At 41.6% G+C, this 20,362-nt stretch overlaps 1 protein-coding gene across 1 annotated transcript in view; it reads left to right on the top strand.

The window, feature by feature from the left end:
* Positions 1–10,754, top strand: part of EGLN1 (egl-9 family hypoxia inducible factor 1) — a 34,587-nt gene extending 23,833 nt beyond the window's left edge. Inside the window, exons 2-5 of the mRNA XM_082302921.1 lie at positions 2,382–2,501; positions 4,594–4,730; positions 6,057–6,124; positions 7,945–10,754. Coding sequence (XP_082159047.1) covers positions 2,382–2,501; positions 4,594–4,730; positions 6,057–6,124; positions 7,945–8,009 — 390 coding nt within the window. The 3' untranslated portion in view covers positions 8,010–10,754. The remainder of the gene's footprint in view (positions 1–2,381; positions 2,502–4,593; positions 4,731–6,056; positions 6,125–7,944) is intronic.
* The last annotated feature ends 9,608 nt before the right edge of the window (positions 10,755–20,362 follow it).

Raw genomic sequence — 20,362 nt, 5'->3', positions numbered from 1 at the left:
TTGTATGAAATGAAATATGGCCACTGTTTATGTGAAGCTGGTAATAACTGGTGTTTCCCCAGACTTCCCAAAAAGTGGTGCTGGTCCTCTTTTTCTTCAGCAGTGCGGTGTGAAATATTGTTTTGTTGCCTCGGAGTCTAAATCCTCATGATTAAAGTGAGAATTGACATTGCTCTAGCTGTTTGATCTCAAAGTTCTCATTCTGAGAGAGTTTTAGTAGCTCTTTTCACACAGATAGTGAGCAACAGTTAGTGTCAGAGTTTAATTTGCATGATATGTCTCAGCAAAGGCCCGTAAATTAAAACCTTCCTGTTACTAGGAATACTGTCACAGGATTGGCCCTAGATCTGCTTTCAGCACTGTTCATACTCCACGAGAGCTTGGTAGGATTTATGTGGTACATGGGACTTTTTTGTCAAGAGTGTTGGCTTTCAGTGGAAACCAAACCAAGTATCTTCCTCTTCCAGCCCAGCTTTGATTTTGTTTTCTTCCTTTTTTCTTTTTTTCCCTAAGAAAGGAAATTACGGAACCTTATTACATTATTTGGTATATTTAACTCACTGTTTTGATTTCTGTGGGTTTATCTTCCTGCAGCAAAACTGATAAGTCACGACTTTGCCAAATATTCGATCACATTCTTGATATGCGTAATTTTTTCATAACGTGAGGCCTGTAATGATAAATGCATTATGATTACAATAAAGAGGTTGAGAAGCTGAAATGCCTAATCAAAATTAGAAGTGTATTTGAATTTTGTATTTTTGAGTACCTTTTATGAAGTGTAGTCACTTCCAGCTGATGTGAATGAAGTTGGACTTAATTTTAGGATTCATTTTAGTCACGGTGTCACAACTTGGCAAATACTGTATTCTGATTTCTGCCTAGACAGAGCTGCTAAAAACTGCTTTTTCCATTAGTAAAATATATATGGAAATAAAGATTTTTAAATGGTTGCTGCTACAGCAAAATCCATTCTGCTTACATGTGATATGCAAATGTTTTACTGATTGAACTGCAAGTACTTTAAACTATTTCTCAGTTCTCACAAAGCACAGTTTACCCAGCTACCTGCACTGAATGTATTCCTCAACGTGTGCAAGTATTACAAACTCTGGAAAGCAATTGCTTTATTGGGAAAAGATTTTTTATGTATTACATGAGAGGTGAAAGAGTTTGCAATGCAGAGGTCTGACTTAGAATTCTGACTTAACCAGGCTAAATCTAGACAGGAATGTTTGTTTATAAAAGTTTTTACATTTTTTCATACGGCCAACAGTAATTGAGATTAGCAGTATGTTGCTTTGTTGGTAGAAACTCACCTCTTTGCTTGGTTTTTGGCTGGTTTTTTTTTTTTAATTCATGCTACAATTTCTTGCAGGTAGGATAGTGTCACTGCAGACATCTGAGCCCTGTGGTGGCAGTGGGTGACTTGGCCTGGAAAACTTTGTTCTGATCTCTTTCAAAAAACTGAAATAATTGTTATTTTCGAGCAAAGGCATAAAGATACAGGGATGTGCTGTGCAATGAGCCAGCCATGTCCTCTGATAGCTAATCAAGCTAATCAGGCCATCTGGAAGCAAGCGCCAGTTTGTTTCACACGCACATCCGCATGTCTGAAGACTCAGAAATCACCTTCCAGGGGTCTTTCAAGACTGCTGAGCAAAGTGCAGCATGGGAAGTTTAATACACTGCTGCACTGGGAGTCGTTTGATGTCAGAAGGTTATTGCAGTTTACTGCTTGGTGTCTGTTTTCCATTTCTCACTTCTTGACTAAAAAGGATGTTTTTGTTGTACATGTAGGTTTGTTTCTGCAAAGGTTCAAAGACCTCCTATGTACAGGACAAAACACAAGCCCAAGAATGCACTTGGAGTGATGGAGTAACATGGGCTACTGGTTTTGTCTAAAAGTCTCCTAAAAATAAAGTTTGACATTTTTTGAAAATGAATTCTTTGCATTGGAAACACAGGGGGGAAAAAAAAAAGATAAAAAGATAGCTGTCTGAACTTGAGTCTGGAAGATTTCTTATTGCAAGGAGAAGCTATTACATTGTACACAAGACATTCTTCTTCTCTTCTGTGTCATTCAGGGGAGGGAAGTCTGAATGATTAGTCACAATATGACAGTGGCCTCACCTTCCATGCCTTAATTAAGTGTTCCTCTCAGTGTCTTTCATGCCTTTGTTGTCAACATCTGTTCGTGTTCTAAACCAATTTTTAATTAGAAAGAAAACACAGCTGAAAACATTCTTTGCACATTATTTCTGGTTTAGTTTTTTCTGTTGGTTATGTATTAATTGCTGAAGAATTAATACAGAGAAAGTGTAGACTTTTCCCACACACAGAGATTAAAGTAATTATTGTATTTGGTTCTTTGACTCCAGGCTATGGTGGCTTGTTATCCGGGCAATGGAACAGGATATGTGCGCCATGTTGATAATCCAAATGGAGATGGAAGATGTGTTACATGTATATATTATCTTAATAAGGACTGGGATGCCAAGGTATGCAATAATTTCTTTCCAAAACGTTTTTCACATACATACAGATATATATATATATGTAACGATATAAATAAATATATATATACACACTTGTAACTGCACCTTTGCTACAGGGTTTTGTTTATGTCCTTATTTCTGTGCCTTTGTTGAGTTTTTACATTATATTAACTGTGGGTATCCTTTGCCTCCCTAAGTCTGTTGTTAGTGAGAGCAGATAGAGATGAAGCATTTATTTTCAATGTTTTGGATGATGCCAGCAGGACCTTCTTGACACTAAGATTGAAGGAAGGTGGTAAATACCAAAGAGAAATTAAAGGCAATTTCATATATTCTTAATTTAATTTTTCCTTATATTCCTGCTAAATCTTGAGTTTACTATTTGTGCAACTAGATTGCTTATTTGAGTATGCTTATAAAAAGTAAGATGCTGTATCTTGGGAGCATTTTCAAATACGCCGAGTGTTACAGTCATTGCTACATCAGTATAGTTCAAAGGAGCACAAGTCTTGTATCATTGTAGATACAGGGTATAGAACAGATTTATACCACAGTTCAGGTGGTCTGAGAATTTACTACTAGTGGTTATGATAAAGTGAATTTTTAATAAGGATTTTCCTAGTGATTCAAAGGGACTAGGTAGATTTTAAGAATAGATGTAGCTAAGTGTGGCAGTATTGAGACCATGAAAGAGTAATGCCAGGACAGCTTTGCTAATTCTCTGATTTCTCTGCTGTTAACAATGGAGAAGTTTATTCTCACAGTGTATGGGGGAAAAAGAAAGATAAAACTACTGATGCTTCATCGTACATACTTAGGGAGCAGTATGTGGAAGAGCACATAGGAGCAGTCAGATTCTGTGCATTGCGTGCACCAGATATGGATAACTCAGATTGCAGATGAGAGTTGTTTCATACTTGCATAGAACTGGTAGATCAGAAAGCTGAGTCAAATGGATGCACTTCAAACTTTCTGTTTCTGATGGGCTCTTTGACACGTTGTAGGATTCAAATTGAATCCTACAATTAGAAAACACACTTTTTTACCATTATAGCATCTTTGCATATAAGCATACTGTTTGTACTGAACATCTTAAAATGCAGCTTTGGGGCATTTTTAGTTGATTTATGGTTTCTCTCTTGGAAAAAAAATGAATACATACCAGAGTGTAGAAGTCAAGCAAATTGCATTTTCACAATAATTGTGAAATATTTACTTGCTGGATATTTAATATATGAGCAAAGGCATTAATTTCCTGCAAAATCTATTTTAAATTACAAATTAATATACTACCAAGGATATTTCTTATTGAAAAAAGAAGCTCGAACTTTCTTTAGGAGAAGAGATGGATCTAAATTGTCACTTGTTTGCTGATTTAGATCACAGATGCCCCTGTCATTTATATTGATTTGCCTTGTTAGTACTTGCACTGTTATGTCTGTTATGACATGAAGGTCTGTCGTGGCCATCTATAGTTAGATTTAACAACATCAATACCATCAGTAGGAATAAGTTAATGTGATTTAAATATAATTAACCCCACTTACTTGTGCTTGTTTCTAGACCTACATAGGTAGGTTCAACAGTTTTCAAAACCTGGAAGAGATCTGAATTGACCATGAGTAGTACGGATTCAAGCTTTAGTTTGAAGTTGCCTACGCTTTCCTTATTTTAATTACACATAAACTTGTGCTTCAGTTAAATGAAATAATCTCTTTAATAGGAAGGGTGAAACTCAGATGTGAAATGTTTCTCCTGTCTATACTGGGGTGTTTTTAGCCACCTGTCAGTCTTGTCCATTTATTTTTGCTGATAGGTAATGCATCACTCCCCTTCCCCCCATCTAAGCTCACAGCTTTTACTTAAGCATGAATGCACATTTAATATTTGCAAGCATTCTGAAATCAGTTGGTGAAACATGTGTTAAACATTTTGTTAAATGGAAGGTATTGACAGAAAAGCTATATTTCTCTAGCACCTGATAAAGTCTGCTTCAGTTCCAAGTGTCTGAAATATTTTCAAATGTGATATTCAGTACTTTTAAATACAATGAGACATCGTTCTCAAGCATTGCTTGAAAATATTTCGTTTGTAGGTAAGTGGAGGCATCCTTCGGATATTTCCAGAAGGTAAAGCCCAATTTGCTGATATTGAACCCAAATTTGATAGACTGCTATTCTTCTGGTCTGATCGCCGCAACCCTCATGAAGTACAGCCAGCATTTGCTACAAGGTAGGAATGATGGACTCTCTACTGCATGATGCCTGTTTTAGCAAGAAATGAGAAAGTAGTGACACTATGAATTATGACCTGACAAAAAGGAGAGTTTTTTCTGCTAATGGCTGATTAGGCTTCCCTGTGTTGCTGAGTTTGTAGTGATGCCTGATCTCTTATTTTGGAGAAAACCTCCCGAGTGGGTCGGTGGGAAGTTTCTGAGCGTGTGCTTGGCAGAAGTGGGTGGGAGCACGCAGAGCCATAAGCAAACCCCAGCTTAGCCAAAGGGTGCGGTCTTCGTTATTTCTCTGTAGTGGCTTTAAACTCTTCTCCCTTCCCTTTGTCCTTAGCACCCTACTGTGTTACTGGAAGATTGACTGGGTACTTCAGTTTAATGTTCCCTCTTGTTGGGAGGGAGCTGTCAGAAAATAGTAATTTTCAAACTCAGCTGCCACATTCTAATTTGGGAATTGGGTGAGGTTTTTGGAACAGAAACAACCATTGATACACAAATATTTTTCTGGAGTAGTAGAGGAGTTGCTCCCAGTCTGAAGCACAGGGGGAACTTGATCTCTCTTTTGTCCCTCAGTGCAGGGCAGTGGTTGATGCTAAAGGTACCCACATTCACTGCCCCCACATAAGTGACATTTCCAGACAGTGATAATAGGTAAATCATTTGAGTCATTGATCCAGATTTCCTGTTGCCCATGTTCTAACATGTTTGAATGGCCAGAGCACTGAACATTGACTGGAGCTGTGAGATAACACAACTACCTTTGCAAGAAGTAACTTGAAACTGCCTTCAGCGCATCCTCTTGCACATTTTCCAGAAGCTGTACTGCTTTCCCCTCCCCCTTTCTGCTCCCAGAAGAGTCAGAGGGTGAAATGCCATTTACTAAAGCCCCTTAAAGTCTTTTCTCAATAAATCCTCTACAGGCAGTGGAAAACCAGAGGAGCCACATAAGAAGGGGTAGTTAATTGTCCCTTGCAGTAGATGTCCAAAAAAGATGATCCTGCAGTGTGACTCAGTAATGAACTTGACCTAATAAAAAGATAAGGTCACAGGGCAAGGTGATGTGGGCAGAGACTTTTCTGGATGAGAACCATAGTAACAGCTCATTAGGAAAAAGAGTTTAAACTTAGAGCATCAGTGTCACCCTTTCAATGACTTTTCAGTTAATACCTACTAGGAGGAAAAAAACCCAAACCAACTGCTTGCTTTATGAAAACTTTCTTCTGTCTGACTGCCGAAGTATCATCTAATTTAGGTTGTGTTTCATGTCAAGTGCTTCACTGGTATTTTCCTTCATAGTTCAGGAGTTCTTTTTTCTTCTGTTTCCTTAGGTACGCAATAACAGTTTGGTATTTTGATGCAGATGAAAGAGCACGAGCGAAAGTAAAATATCTAACAGGTAAGCTCTTATTCTTATTGTTATTTTCTTGTGGAAGAGTAGCTAAGTCTAGCCTTGTCTCCGTAGCCCACCCTCTGCACAAAAAGAGAGCGAAAGCAGCATAACTCAAGAGTCAGGTTTTACAGGGAGGGAGACCCAGGGATTGAACTCCTGGGCAGTGATTGGTGAAATCCAGGTCAATGCCTATCCTGCTCACACTTCCTCTGAGACCTGAGGCTGCTCACTATTTTTACGTGGGGAATACAGCTTCTCCCACTCTTGTCTCCCTAATATATGTGGAGGATAAATACACCAGAGACTGTGTAAGGCACTGCAGAACTGAGAGCTCTGGAAATAGTTTTGATTGAATATAGGGATTCAACTTTATTCAACTTTATTCAAGTGAATACAACTTTACTTGACTAAAATTTTTATATTGGAAAAACAAAATCCTAAAATTAAAATCTGTAATCAAAGAATGGATTTACTTCCTTCATTTCCAATTTCACCTGTCTAGCATCTGTTTTCCTTCTCTGGCTTTTCCTTCAAGAGGAAGTTGATCTAATTTTCCTGTTCAAATTAGCATTATAAGGAGAAATGGCCTAGGACTTCTATCATGTTTGTAATTGCCATCACAATTTTGTGTTTGTTACAGTAGTTTAAAAATAAACTCAATTCAGGTGTACTTCAAGTGCACACACGCATGAACACGGTTTTGTCAAGAGCTCTGAATGATGTTGAAGACGTGTGCCAGTCATTCCCACCTGAGACGCCCATTCACTGCTGCTCGGTATCTGGAGCTCCTAAGCAGCCCCAGAGCTGTGCACAGCTCAGTTCAGCCCCTGCTGGTGCTCTGGGTGACCGTGCGTTTTGGGAGTGGCAAGAGCAGTGCAGCTCCTGCTTGGCTTTCAAAGAGAACCGCTCATCTCTGGCCCGGCAGGCTGTCCCAGTGCGTGGTGGCATGTGCCTGGCAAGGCACAGTGACTTCCCAGGTAGTCAGGACTGCTGGATAACACCTGCCTGGTCTCCACAGGAAGCCTGTCTGTCTCGAAGCCGGCCTTCATGTCACAAGTATGCAACTCTGCAGCTCCTGGAGTCAGCCTTGCTGGATCAGAGCTGTTTTGTTGCCTCTGCGCAGCTTCAGCTGCTGCCCTTTCAGAAAGAGTGCAGAGAAATGGTTGGGGGGGGGCTCAAGCCTGAAGGGAAGGTGCTCCCCCCTCTGCTCCCCTCCCTCTCCAGGGTCCCCCTAAAACTGCAGGCACTTAAGGAATGAAGGCTGGGTTGTTTAAATTTCACAGAATCACAGAATCAGGTTGGAAGAGACCTCTGAGATTGTCAAGTCCAGCCTATGACCGAACACCACCCTGTCAACTAAACCGTGGCACTGAGGAGGTGCCCCAGAGATGGTGACTCCACCACCTCCCTTTGCAGCTCATTCCAATGTTTAAACCACCCTTTCTGTGAAGAAATTCCTCCTCCTTCAGTATCGGTTTGCTCTTAATTGGTTTATATTACCATATTGTTGTGGTTTCAGTTTTCATTTGCAATTAAAATTACATTCTTTGGTCTGTATCTGCAGCAAGAATTGTGCAAGATGCAATTTATTTTCTGCTGGCAATAATATATGAAATTATAGAATAAAATGTCATAAAATAGCAAACTATTCATTTTTTGGATAAGTGTCAGTCTAACTAAAGCCATGCAGAATATGTGTGAGTTTTACTTGCTCATGGGATATTGTGTTTTGATAGTAAAACTTTATTCTGGAAAGTGATGTAGCCTGTTTGACTGTACTTTGATAAATGCTTTAAAATACCATTTTCCTTTTCATATTTCTGCAGGTGAAAAAGGTGTGAGGGTTGAACTTAATAAACCTTCTGACTCCATTGGGAAAGACGTTTTATAAGCCTCTGATTTAGCAACTCCCCTTGCTATTCTCCCTGATAAATCTTGATGCTATCTATTAACTTTTGAATGTGAATAACAAGATAAAGGAAAATCAACAACAAACCAACATCTTAATATGGAAGCAAACAGTGTTTCAATGTTGCATCAAAAAGAAGGTTCTTTGACTGCTGAAGCATTGTACTATGTGATTGTGACTCCAGGCCTGTGACTGCTTATGTGAAGAAGATAAGCAATCAGTAAGAAACACCATTATGCATCTGGACATAAATAAGTGCCCTACATAGAATTTGTCCATCCTTATATTTTGCCAGACCTGTCATCCAGCTGAATCCATTTCATCTCTCCCTTTTTTTATATGGTAAAAGTTTGAATTTTGGGTAATTTTTGTATGACCAGGTACAGTTTATCAAAATTGAGTCTTAAAAAAAAAAAGAAAAACTGAAAAAAAAAGGAAAAAAATCGCAGTATTCTCCAATATAACATGGATCTATTTTTGTAAAACTGTTCATACTGTTCTCCTCTGCCGTGAAAGACCTAATTTAATGTTAGGGTTGCCAGTAACTGATAATCACTTTAATTTTCTTTACACCTTAAGTCAGAAAAGGAGCACTTTAATTACCAGCTAAAAATCTGATTGTTTTATATCATATCTCACACTAATCTTAACTTTTAAAGATTGCTGCTGTATTGGTTTTTTTTTTGTTGTTTTTTTTGACTTTGTTCTCTTGAACCTTATTAACAGAAGCAAATCAGTATCTTGCTATTAGTAACATTGTTTGTGGTTTTGTATGTTGAATCCACAGAGGGGAAGTTTCTGTCTCTTTTCTTTTTTCTTTGGTTTCTTCTTTTTTATTTTGGAGGGGGGGATGTTTGGTTGTTCTTTTATTTTTTAAGTGACTGGCACTAAGTGAACTTGACACTATCGGTTGCTGTCATTGGCTTTGGGGACCTGGTAAATACCATCAAGTTACAAGAATATACAAGGGCTTTCCTAGGCTATTAGAGGTACCCAGAACCTCCTTACTTACTTGACAGAAATTTTTGAGCTTTCTCCCTTTTCTAAAAAATACTTGCCACCCCCCATTTCCTTTGTATATAAGTTAATAGAATATCTAAAATTCACTTTTTAAAATTTCTTTTTCAAATCTTGGTGTCCCATGCAGTCTCTAAGTTGACACCTTGGTCTATTATATAGTATCAAGGAGGTGGTCAGCACACTGAAGCTTAAGTGCATCACTCTGTAGGCTCCTTGTGCAATAATACTACTTTAAATTGTCACTGTTGCTGAAGGATTTCCCTGAAAAGGCAGTGCCCTTTGATCAATACTGAGGTATATATTCAGTAAGAAAACATTTGCTTTCTTTTACATTGTTTTTATTTTATCAAGGAGATGGGACATCACAGAATAAAAGTGAGATGTGCAGAAACGTTGATATTCTTATTTTTAAGAAATGGATGTTTTGGACACGGATCTTTTTTCTTCTTCTTCTTTCCTTTTTTTCCCTGAGCTTTAAAAGCACGAGAAAACAAAAGCAAACCCATCAAAAACAGCATTCATATTTACAGGAGTTTGGGGGCTGTTCACCTTACCCACTGCAGTTTTCTATCTGTCCCTTATTTCCTTACTTAGCCAAAACAATGTGAGTATACAGAAATATTTCTGTATATATTACAACGTGTGACAATTTTAGCATCTGTATAGTTTGTATTCAATTAGAGACCTTTTCTATGGAAAGCTCAGTAATTTTTTATTAAAAACATTACTATTGTTCATGTAAAACATGAAAAAGCTAATTGTTTAGTAACAAACTGACAGAAGGTGGAAAAATTCAGTATTGGTATGTCATTTAGGAGAACCAACAGAAATCTCAGTTTTGTTTTGATTTCACTTTTTTAGTAAGTTCTTGCCCTGTACTTTTCTCTTCCTCTTTCCTCTTTTCTTCCCAGTAAAACAGACAGGATACCTTTACTGTAAGTGCCTCTGCCAACCTGGCCAAGGAGTGCAAATCTTCATTACTGTCTGGTCTGCAGTGCATTTAGGCTACCAATGAAACAAGCAAAAAAGTCACCTCTTTTACTTCATCTTCATTAGTACTGCTTTAACAGAAGTTTGGTTTTGTTTTAGAAATGTAAGCATAAGCCTTTAAACTCATTTCAGTCCCTCTGTAATTCAAACTGCTGCAGTTAAACAGCGTATCAAATTCTAATCACACTGTAGATTCGTGCTTGCCAGACAGGTTTAAAAAGTGCTTATTTTTTCACTCCATGTAAGTCATTACAACAGGGTCAGCAAATCAGGTCAGCCATTTCTTCCATGTCCTTCAGAAACTGTTCATTTCATGTCGGTTGAATATTCAGTCTTGAGCATCACCAAGCAGGTCCTTGTTTTAAAACTATTTTTTAAACTGTCTTATGATCTGTATGTGTCTAGTCCTGGTTAAAAATAAAGCTTCATAATGCTATTTTTATTCATGATGTTAGCTGGCTGTGAAATATGAGACCTTTATCTATAGCAGGCAAAGAAATTCAGGATTCGTTTACAGGTTGCCTATAAAGTTGTGTAATTTCAAAAGCAGTGTTCATTATGAAAGAACTCTCAAGTTGCTTGTAAAGCTAATCTAATTAAAAAATGATGTATAAAGGTTCTTGAAAACTATGTGATTATTTGTAGTCTTTGTAATTTTTAAAACTACTCTGTAGCAACTAACTTATAAATGCTCCCTGATAAAGGGGTTGTGTGGCATTTTGGTTGTTTTGTTGTGGGTGCTTGGTTGGGATTTTTGTTTGTATTTGTTATTTTTTTGTTGTGGTGGTTTTTTGTTGTTTGTTGGGTTTTTTTTTTTTATGTCAGAACTGTTTCTGCTCTGGAGAAGGATCTGGGACTTTTTTTCTTTAGACTTAAGAGTTAACTTCTTAGAGTTACCTGGGTGTGATGACCATTTTCCTGATGATTTCCTCACTCAAAAACAGGACCATTTTTAGGCTTTCTGAAGAGTGATAATGATGTAGAGTCAGCTCTATTTTTTTCACCACTTTTGACAGGTATGTAGGCTACAACATGAAAGTCACATTCAAACAGGATTTGTAAGGTTTTATGGGATCTCCTCAGTTTTACATGGCTCCCAATGAATTATGTACCCTTGAGGGATGACAGAAGAATGGTAGAGTCTGCAGGTGCAAACCTGTATGAGATACCACACAATATTCCTTCGCTTCTGATGAGCTTTGTAATGACTGTATGGAAAGCAAGGAAACATCTGGCTGGCTGTGCTTGTGACATTGCTCTAGCTTTTGTGAAGCCCCCCCCGTATGTGCTTGTCTGTGTTCTGCTAGTTCAGGAAGAGTTACCTGGATCCTCAGATGAGTCTCCAGCATTAGTGCACCTTTCTTGGCACTTGGGTACCAGTTGTACACATTTCTGCTCTAAGGTAATCATTCTCAATGATTTTTTTATGTTGAAACCCAAGTGTAGCAGCACTGAGATGATGGCAAAGTGCTTCAAAGCTTTTTCCGTGTTCAGTGCTGTGTAACTTCTCTGCAAGTGCTCTTCAAAGTACCTCTTCCCCATCCTTGTTTTACATTGAACAAGGAAGAAGCCTTTCTTGCAAGCATCCTGTGTAGACCTGGTTTGGGTTTTATTTTGTTTTTTTTTAATTATCCCACTGTTGAGCACAATATGCAGGGGGATTGTTTTGCATAGTAAAATCAAACACTGTACCAGGGAAAATGAAGTTTTTCTCTTGGGTGTTTCTCAGAAAAGACACAGATCTGAGAGCTGACAGCCTGTATCATATGGAAAACATCTGGCTGTGCTGACCACTTCAAGGTCAGGTGTGGAGGGATCACATCTCCATCATACTGGTAAGTATGGCCAGACTGAAAAGTACCATTTCTGTGCATGCTGAATGCTTTGAAGAAGAGGGGAGAACATCAAGTGACAATAGCAAACTCAAAATCTCAAAACTCCAGGAGTCTAGCATTTGCACCTCGCCTGCAGGCATGCAGATGGCTGCATGCTCTTGCAAATACCTAGTGGGAATTTATGGGTACTGAGCAGCAAAGACCTTGAAGAAATTCGTGGGTCTCAGCTGGATTTGGATCTCACCTGCTTTTTGGAGGGAATGGGAGTAGAAGTATGCATCGCTGGGTCTCCCATTGTCAGCTTTTTTTCTTTTTTCACATGGAAAGCTTGAATGTAAGTAATGGCAGCACATGTACTGAAGTCTGTTTGTACAGGAGCTGTGTTCACTCTGGAACATCTGCTGCATCAGGGTTGCTTGATCCTGTATGTTAGGGGTGGATAGCAGCTGACAGAAGCAGGTTTCAAGGTCCTCCTACCAGTCAAAACCAGTTCCAGAGAATTTGCTCTGTTGACTTTTACTACCACTTACTGAGTTTCATCAAGCTTTTCCTGATGGCTTTGAAGTTGAGTGAATATACAGAACATTTATCCCTTTCCTGAAATACTAAAAAAAAAATCCCCAGACTCATAGCTCCCAAATGAGTTGGCTCTAAAAGTGGAAGGGACAGATGAGATGTAAATTGCTAACCTGTTGGGGATAGACTCAAGTCCTTAGCAGGACAGGGAGGAAGTAATGAGTTACATAGAAATGGTAAAGTAGGATGGGAAGAGACTGGCACATGAGACCAAGATAAAACATGTTGGGTGGGTATGAGGAATATGGGACATGCCAATTAAAAGTATGCTCTAGGTGTGTGCTTTGGGAGAAATATGAAGTGTAGGGAGAAAGTGCACAATGTGTTTGTCTCAGAAAAAACAGTTGTTTATGCATCCCATCCATCCTTTTCTTCATGGATGTGTGTTGCAAACAAATATATTTTTATCTCTGAAGATGAGATGTTCATAACTTTACTTGAACTAGGAGCTGGTTTCCTTGTCTGTATTCCAATAGTAAGTTGTTGGACTTTCCCCATATTAAATATGCATCTTGGGATTAAACTTTTATTGGGAAGAGTTTATGGGGTCTTCTGGAGAATTTCCTGTAACTACCTTTGTGTATAATGTGGTGATACATGCTGGAAGAGGTGACTGGCTCATTTAGTCTCTAAGCCCAGTACCATCCTTCTCACATGGCTAAAAGTTTGCAGGGCATGCCTCACAACAGAGTGGGAGGAATGCAAAACACAGAGATGGGCTAACAACTTGCCAGGATCACACACAGGCAAACTGTGATACAAGGCACACTGCTTCAGGGCAGTGTCTGAACTGAAAACCATTATTTCTTTAAAATATTGTTGGAGATGGGAAGTAAAATTTAATCTCTGAATATTCTGAATATCCAGTGCTCCTTGTGGGCCAGTCTGTCTGTGTCAGTGTGGTTTGCCAGGGTGGAACCAGTTCCTCTCCTGGGTTTGTTTCAAGGCCTGATGTGGTTCTATTTTATTTTTTTTTTTAAATAAAAGATGAAGCCAGCATAACTGAAATGTAGAGATTTGACTCCTACTCACAAATGAAAAGCCTAGTGCCTGAACATTGTATTGGGTTGTGAGCTGGTATTTTACTACCTAAAGAAAGCAAGGGTCAACCAAAAAGCCAAGAAAAAAAACTATCAAAAGTGTCTGAAGGCAAGTCACTTAGGTTGTAAATGTGTCTTGCTTATGTTACTGCATGTAAGCAAGCTTTATAAATCTATTTGAAAAGATTGCAGTATAGCAGAAGACATGGTGGCAGCTCTGAGGAGCAGAAGGAAACTGGAATTTTGGAGCTGGATTAATTGCTGTTGGAATCCTGAGAGTTTTTTCATGCAGTAAGATAGGAGTGAGTGTGTCAAAAAAACCCCCGACCAACCACTATGGAAACAAACTAAATGCCACCACCCCTAGATGTGAAAACTACAGTCCTGGTGAGTGCTGTACCATGAGTTACCAGAGCCGAAAGAGACTTCAGAACTGTTTTTATAGGAGCACTTGGGAGGATCTGTGGACATCAAGAAGAATATTTCTTCAGGGAAAATGTGATTGTGGACACCACTAATGTTTGCCGAAGGCCCATGGGTAATAACAATCTGTTTTCTGAGGTTAGAGTCCAGTTGATGGTGCTCCCGATAGCAAAGAGCAAAGTTTGAGCTGTCACATTAGGCATATTTATTTTCCCTTCACTTCCCCTTCCCCAGCCATGACATAATAGTGAGTAATGTGGTGCTGGGCACGTGTTCTACACAGTCATGTTTTAATGAACAAGCAGAAATTGTAGAAAGTTAACTCTCTTCAATCCTAAATATTTCTTGTATCTAGAAGAACTCCTGCAGGAGTGGAGGTAGCAATTTCTAAACTTCTTTGACTTCTATTTTTTCCCACCTGCACTATAAGAATATTTTAGATGTTTGTGGGTTTGGTTTTTGTTAAAAAACCCTTTATTTAAAATAGGGCATTAGGGAATGACTGTATCTAGCTGAGACTTTCTGCAGCTTCGCAACCATGCAACATTATGCAATGAGATGAGGAGGGAGGGCACGTACTTTCCGATAAACCCAAGGCTTATTCAAATCCAAGAGGGCAGGCAGGGAGCGGGGTCCACCTGTGGCCAGGCTGTGACTGGGACACCAGGAGCAGGATTCAGAAATGGTTCAGGCTCCTGCTCATGGAGCTGGCTGGAAGAGAGAGTGAGGGGGGTCCCGCTGTGTCACAGCCAGGACAAGGCTTCGTCTCAAAGCAGAAAAACATGGTCTTTGTGTCCCAGAGGTGACAGAGACACACCGCTCTCTTACAGGGGGAGGATGCTGTGTGGCACAAAAACCCACTGGGGCAGGGATGGAGGAGCAGGGGAAGTAGGAGCACAGTGGTCACACCTCCAGTGCTTACAGCAGGTTTGAAAATTTGCTCAGGTTTCTTCGTGTGAGAGTGCCTGGAGAGCAACCGCTCTGTTTCCAACCTGCCCTTGCTCTTTCTGCTCCCACATGTGCGTGGTGGGGGCCTCTCTGCTGCCCCCGTGCTTTTGCATCCTTCCACGGCTCCCCGAGCACTGTCCCACCTGCTATCAACTGAGCTGCAGGCCCTTCTCTTCTGCTGCTTCCCTTGAGTGGGGGTTGGATTAAATTGTAACATACTTGGCTGAAGAAAACATTTGGGGGGTTTTTTTGTGAGATAACGGCCGGTCACGGCCTGGTGGCTGCCTTTCCAGGTGGTCAGGTGCTAGCCAAGCTCTTGGCTGAGGGCTGTATGAAATGCCTGGGAACCATGGCTACCAAGTCATGGCTGGCAGCACAGCCTCTGGCTAGTACTGCTGCCTGCCCTGAGTTGGTGCTGCCTGACAAAAGCTCCATGTGCCAAGCTGCTGACACCTCTGGGAGGCCAACTAACCTTGAATTGCTGAGGGTGCTCCCTCTCCTTTGCGGAGGTGGTGAGGTCATACACAACACAGCTGAACCGTGGCAGTGCGTGGGACATACCCTCCACCTGGCACTGCATTCAGAGTATCTTAACCATGCAACAACCCCCCAGCAGCAGCTTCACACCAGGCTTGGGGAGTCTTTCTGTTGAAGAGGCATAGAGAGAAGGAGAATGAAAACTGTTGCAGGTTTCATGGACAGGACATCTACTTGTCTGTCTCCTAAAAATGGTGTCACTTCAACACAAATCCACAGCCACAGGTGAAAACACGCTGGGGGCTGGGATCAACCCATCCTGTAACATCTCAGGGCTGAGTGAGGGTGCTTGCCCAATAGCAGAAACCTCCCATCCCTCTCCTCTTCCTGAAGAAGTTAAGGCAGTGTTTCCCTCCATACCTACTGCAGGGTGTGCATGGACTGACTGGGACCTCTACAGGGATTAAAAGGAAGCTGGCATTAAGGCAACAACTTTGCAGTGTTTTCCTCCTAACAGAGGGCTCCTCATTCCTTCAGGGGATGCTTGTGTTTAATGCTTGTGTCCGTAACCCGCTGCAAACAGCTCCGATGTCATGGCATTGCTTACCACTTGGGATGTGTGTCTGCTTCGGCAACATTGCATTTCATGGCCCAACCATAAGCCCAAATATTAGCAGTGAGACCTCTTGGCAGAGTTGTCTTAACTCTGCCAAATTGCCTGGGAAATGCTGCCTGATAGCTTGAATAGACTAAGGGTTTTGCAGTGCCTGAAACACCTCCTGTTTCCTCTCATGGGATGCTTTTCTGGCATTCTAAATCTCTTGTAGGTACATTCAAAGTTAATTAAGTCTGAATTTTAATTCATGCTGTCTGCAAGGCTGATAATCCTCTCTCCCAGTGTGACTTGGCGAGGATTCAGCAATTAGGCTTGCGAGGGCAGAGCTTCCTTGTACCTGTCCTTGTGTCATGGCACATACCCAGCTCCTGCCTGAAGTCCCCCAGTCTCTGATGTATGTGACAGGAGGCTTTTCCCTCATCCCCATGGTTTGGGTGGCAGTGATGAGAGCTGCCCATGCAAAACCTTGCAGCGAGAGGAAGAAACGCAGAGCTGGAAATCAGCTGATTGTTAGAGTTGGTGTGAGCAACTCTGGGCTGTGCCAGGGCAAGGGCAAGCAGGTGGGCCTTAATTGCCTTCAGCTCTAATTTCAGTTTTACCTGAAGTGCTCCTGGGGTTGTTAGGCAGAAACCCAGGGCTGTTTAGATGGGAAGGGGCTCCTGGAGTGGTCTGGTCCGGCTCCCCTGCCCTTAAACAAGGTCACCCAGATCTGGCTGCCTAGGACCATGTCCAGTTGGGATTTGAGTATCTTCAAGGATGGGAACTCCACAACCTCTGCAGGAAACCTGTTCCCATGTTCAGTTACCCTTGCTGAAGTAAAATTTCTACTTTCAATGAAATTTCCCATGTAGGTACTGCTAAATGTAAATCAAAGGAACAGCCCAAAGGATTCTTAGCAGCATGTCCTGGAGAAGACGGCAGATGTAAGACTGAAGTCCCTTCCTTGCGGCTATCCATACTGCAGCTGGTACAGGTGCCATCCTCTCTGAAGCCCCTGGGGTGTTGACTTATCCTCAGGATGACTACCCTTTGGATGTGTTTCTGTTTGCCATCTGCCAGAGCAGCCCAGATCTGTGCCATGTCCTTCCAGAGCCCTGTTACCCAGAGCAGCCCGTGCCCAGTGGTGTGGTCCTGTGATGCAGCAGGGAGCTTTTCTTGCTGTTGGTGCTGCAGCAGGCCCTGTGCTGCCCTGCACTGGCTGCAGGCAAGTGCTGCAGAGGCATCTGCAGGAGGGCACCCTCCAAGCGAGTGGCTTGCACGGCTCTTCAGCTTTGTGCCTGCCTCCAAACACAAGCTACACCTTCCCAGTGGATCAAAAACTGCTTACAGATCAGTGGCAGCACGCCCACCGAGTGGAGCCTTTGGGAAAGAAAGCAGATCATTACTGGGATGCTCCAGGGAAGAGACCAGTGTCAGTGGGAAGACAAAGGCAGGGGAGCAAAGCAGTGGGGAGAAAGTGGGGTAAGAGCAGAGAGGCCCTATGGCCATTCCTGCCATTGTAAATTGCTTGACGAAGCCACGAGAAGAATCAAAGCCCCCAACTAAACCATGTTCCTATAGCTCATATCCTGTACCAGGCCTTCACTGAGCTCAAGCCCACATCTTGCCCCAGACTTTTTATGCCACTAGTGACAGATCTCTGAAGAGAAGGTACTTGCAGTAAACACAAAACTATGATCCAGAGATTGACACCAGTTAAAATAATCACTGCTTTTCAATTAAGCAGTGGTGAAGCCAAATACTTGACTTGTTGGGTTCTGCCCCTTCAAACACTCTTTGTTATGCACCTTAGGAAATGTCACGTCTAAGACATGCTAAGGCAAAAAAACTGTTGAAATTATGTGAATGATGGGGGATGGATGGAACAGAGACAGGGTGAGCTATTCAGGCCCAGCTGCTGCACCTGCTTAGAAATTTAATCTAGTCTTAAAGCAGCCTGGCCTGGCAGAAGCTAAAAGGAAACAGAATAATTAAGGCCACGGCCACATCCCATTTTAAGTTTTCACACCTGTGGTACACTACCCTTCACTGGGCCTGTTACACCCCTCTGGCTCCCTGGCTTAGCTGAGGCACAGGAGTTTTGTATTTTATAAACCCCTCTGACTTCCTAAAACTCTGTCCTGCATCTCTTGTAGAGCTGTGTTGATGCCAAATGGTGACAGAAAATTAGCTTTGTCACTGCAATGGATGCAAGCAGTGCAGTATCTGTAACCCACAAAAGGGTGCTTTGGGGCTACTCCTGAGCCTTGAACTAGAAGAAGGAGCTACTCCCTCATCTTCCAAGTGTTTCTCGCAGCAAAGTTAAAGAATCACTCACAGAATCTAGTTAGTTGTAAATTTACTTCTCATCCCCAGCTAGTTGCAGATTTCCCCCCCACCACCACCACTGCTCCTCCTCCTTTAACTTGTTTGTGGTCCAGCCAGGGTTGCTGCTCGTCCACGTTCAGCCTGGAGTGCAGTGTAGGTGAAATACGAGCCGGCCAATGCTGCACCCTTTGTTCTCTCCCGGCACAGGTTAGAGAGGAAGAAGTAAGAGCTCCTTACGTGCAAGGAGTGCCACCTAACGGCATGGTGAGGAGTCCCAGAGCTCCACACAGCCTGCGGTCTTGGCTTTTTTTTCGCTACACACGGGTATATGAAATCACACACGCGTGTTTTCACACACAGTGAAATGCAAACCTCTTTCATGGCCTGTCTGCGCAGAAACGACACTTCGAGGATAATTTTATGCAGAGTCTTTATATTCCTATTTTTAAAAATAGTTTCTTTAAGCCCAAGACCTCAAGACAGCTGTAGTAATGCAGATGCAAGTAAGAACTTGGGTATACAATTTGGAGTGTAGAATTGCTGAATGCTGGCTATCTGTTAAAGGAGCAGCTGCTGGAGACCAGCGGTTTCACGGCTGCCTTCACCATGTCAGGCAGCAACAATCATGCTCGTAGGGGGATGTAGGTCAGGTGTCACCTCATGAGGACCCCTGCTCCAACTTTTTAGTGGCCTTTCAATTTAAGGTGACAAAAGGCACAGACATGGTGCTCTAGGATGACCAGACCCAGCAGTGGTGGAGCAAACTGCTGTGGTGGCAGTTTCTTAACATTCTCCAGCCAGAGTAGTCTGCATCATCCCACCATCACCTTGAATTGCTCCAACCACTTAGAAGAGATGTCCATCTGGCTTTTTCCTCAGAAACTTCCTGTTGATTCCTTCTGGTTGTTACCCTTCAGTAAAGTGTATCTTGCTTTACTTGAAGAGATGCTGTGTGCATGGAAAATGCAAGAGAATTGAGGGGCACCAGAAGAACACACGAGGAAGAAAGCCCTCACAAGCCATTTAGTCTACTGCACATCCTCCTGCTGCACCAAGGGAAGTTGGAAGTTTGAATAGCTACTTTGCACCTCCGGAATTCACTCCTTGTCCAGTCATGACTAAGCCCTCTCTAGCCTTTGGTTTGGTACTAGATTATTACCCGGTGCCCTTCATTGCACTGGTCCAGAGGCAGGTAGCACAGCCTGTTCCAAATGAACAATATTTCTCTGGTGGTTCTCTTGGAAAATGCTCCTAGAAAGGGCGCTCAGGTAACAGGTTCCTGATGCCACACTCTGAGCAGCAGGGCCTGCCCTGCCTGAGGGGGCTGCTTCCACCCAGACATAAATAGCCTCCACATCAGCTTATGCCCAGGCATTAGGGTTGAACTTGCTGTGAGAATACACTTCTCCCATGTGACCCAGATATGCCAGGTGAAAACAAAGAGTCGTTGGACTACTGGAGATGCTGAAGGAGAGATGAATGCACATTATTGCTTTTAAAATACCTTATAAAGCAGACTATTTCTATTGCATCTCTTCTTGCAATATATGAATATATTTTAGTAGTCCTGAGAAAAATTCTTCCCACTGCTTCATCAGAACTCAAGTATTATGAAAACTTCCTAGATAACATTTCCATAACATAAAAAATACTTGCTAACATTCAACCTTAAAGATTTCTAGCCTGATGACCAGTTTCAAGGCATCTGAAGAGCAGTCTCTTATTATAATAATGAAAGAGCCAAGTAACCCCACTTACGTAGTTTTAATCATTCAGAGTCTGAATCGTTCAGAGCAATTCTAGTAGGTCACCACAAAATGAGATGGCTTTTTCCTTTAGTTTGCAGAACCTTCTGTTTACAAAATGCACGCACACGCTCGACCCTCTTTCATAGCTGCTTTGCCTCAGAAATCGAGTCTATTAACTTGTTTCTCAGATTTCCATTCAGGCAACTGACGCTGTACTTCAATGAAGCGTGTTTGTTCAAGGCTCACTGACAGCTTGTGTTGTTCTAGGCAGTATTTAAACTCACTCAAGGACACAGACAACTGATAGAGGAGATGAAATTTCTCACCTTTGACCCAAATTGAGCAGCGTATTTTA

This window comes from Coloeus monedula, assembly GCF_965178545.1.
Source record: "Coloeus monedula genome assembly, chromosome: 2".
Taxonomy (NCBI): domain Eukaryota; kingdom Metazoa; phylum Chordata; class Aves; order Passeriformes; family Corvidae; genus Coloeus; species Coloeus monedula.
The sequence above is the reverse complement of the archived record's forward strand: the minus strand, read 5'-3'. Positions and strand labels throughout refer to the sequence as shown.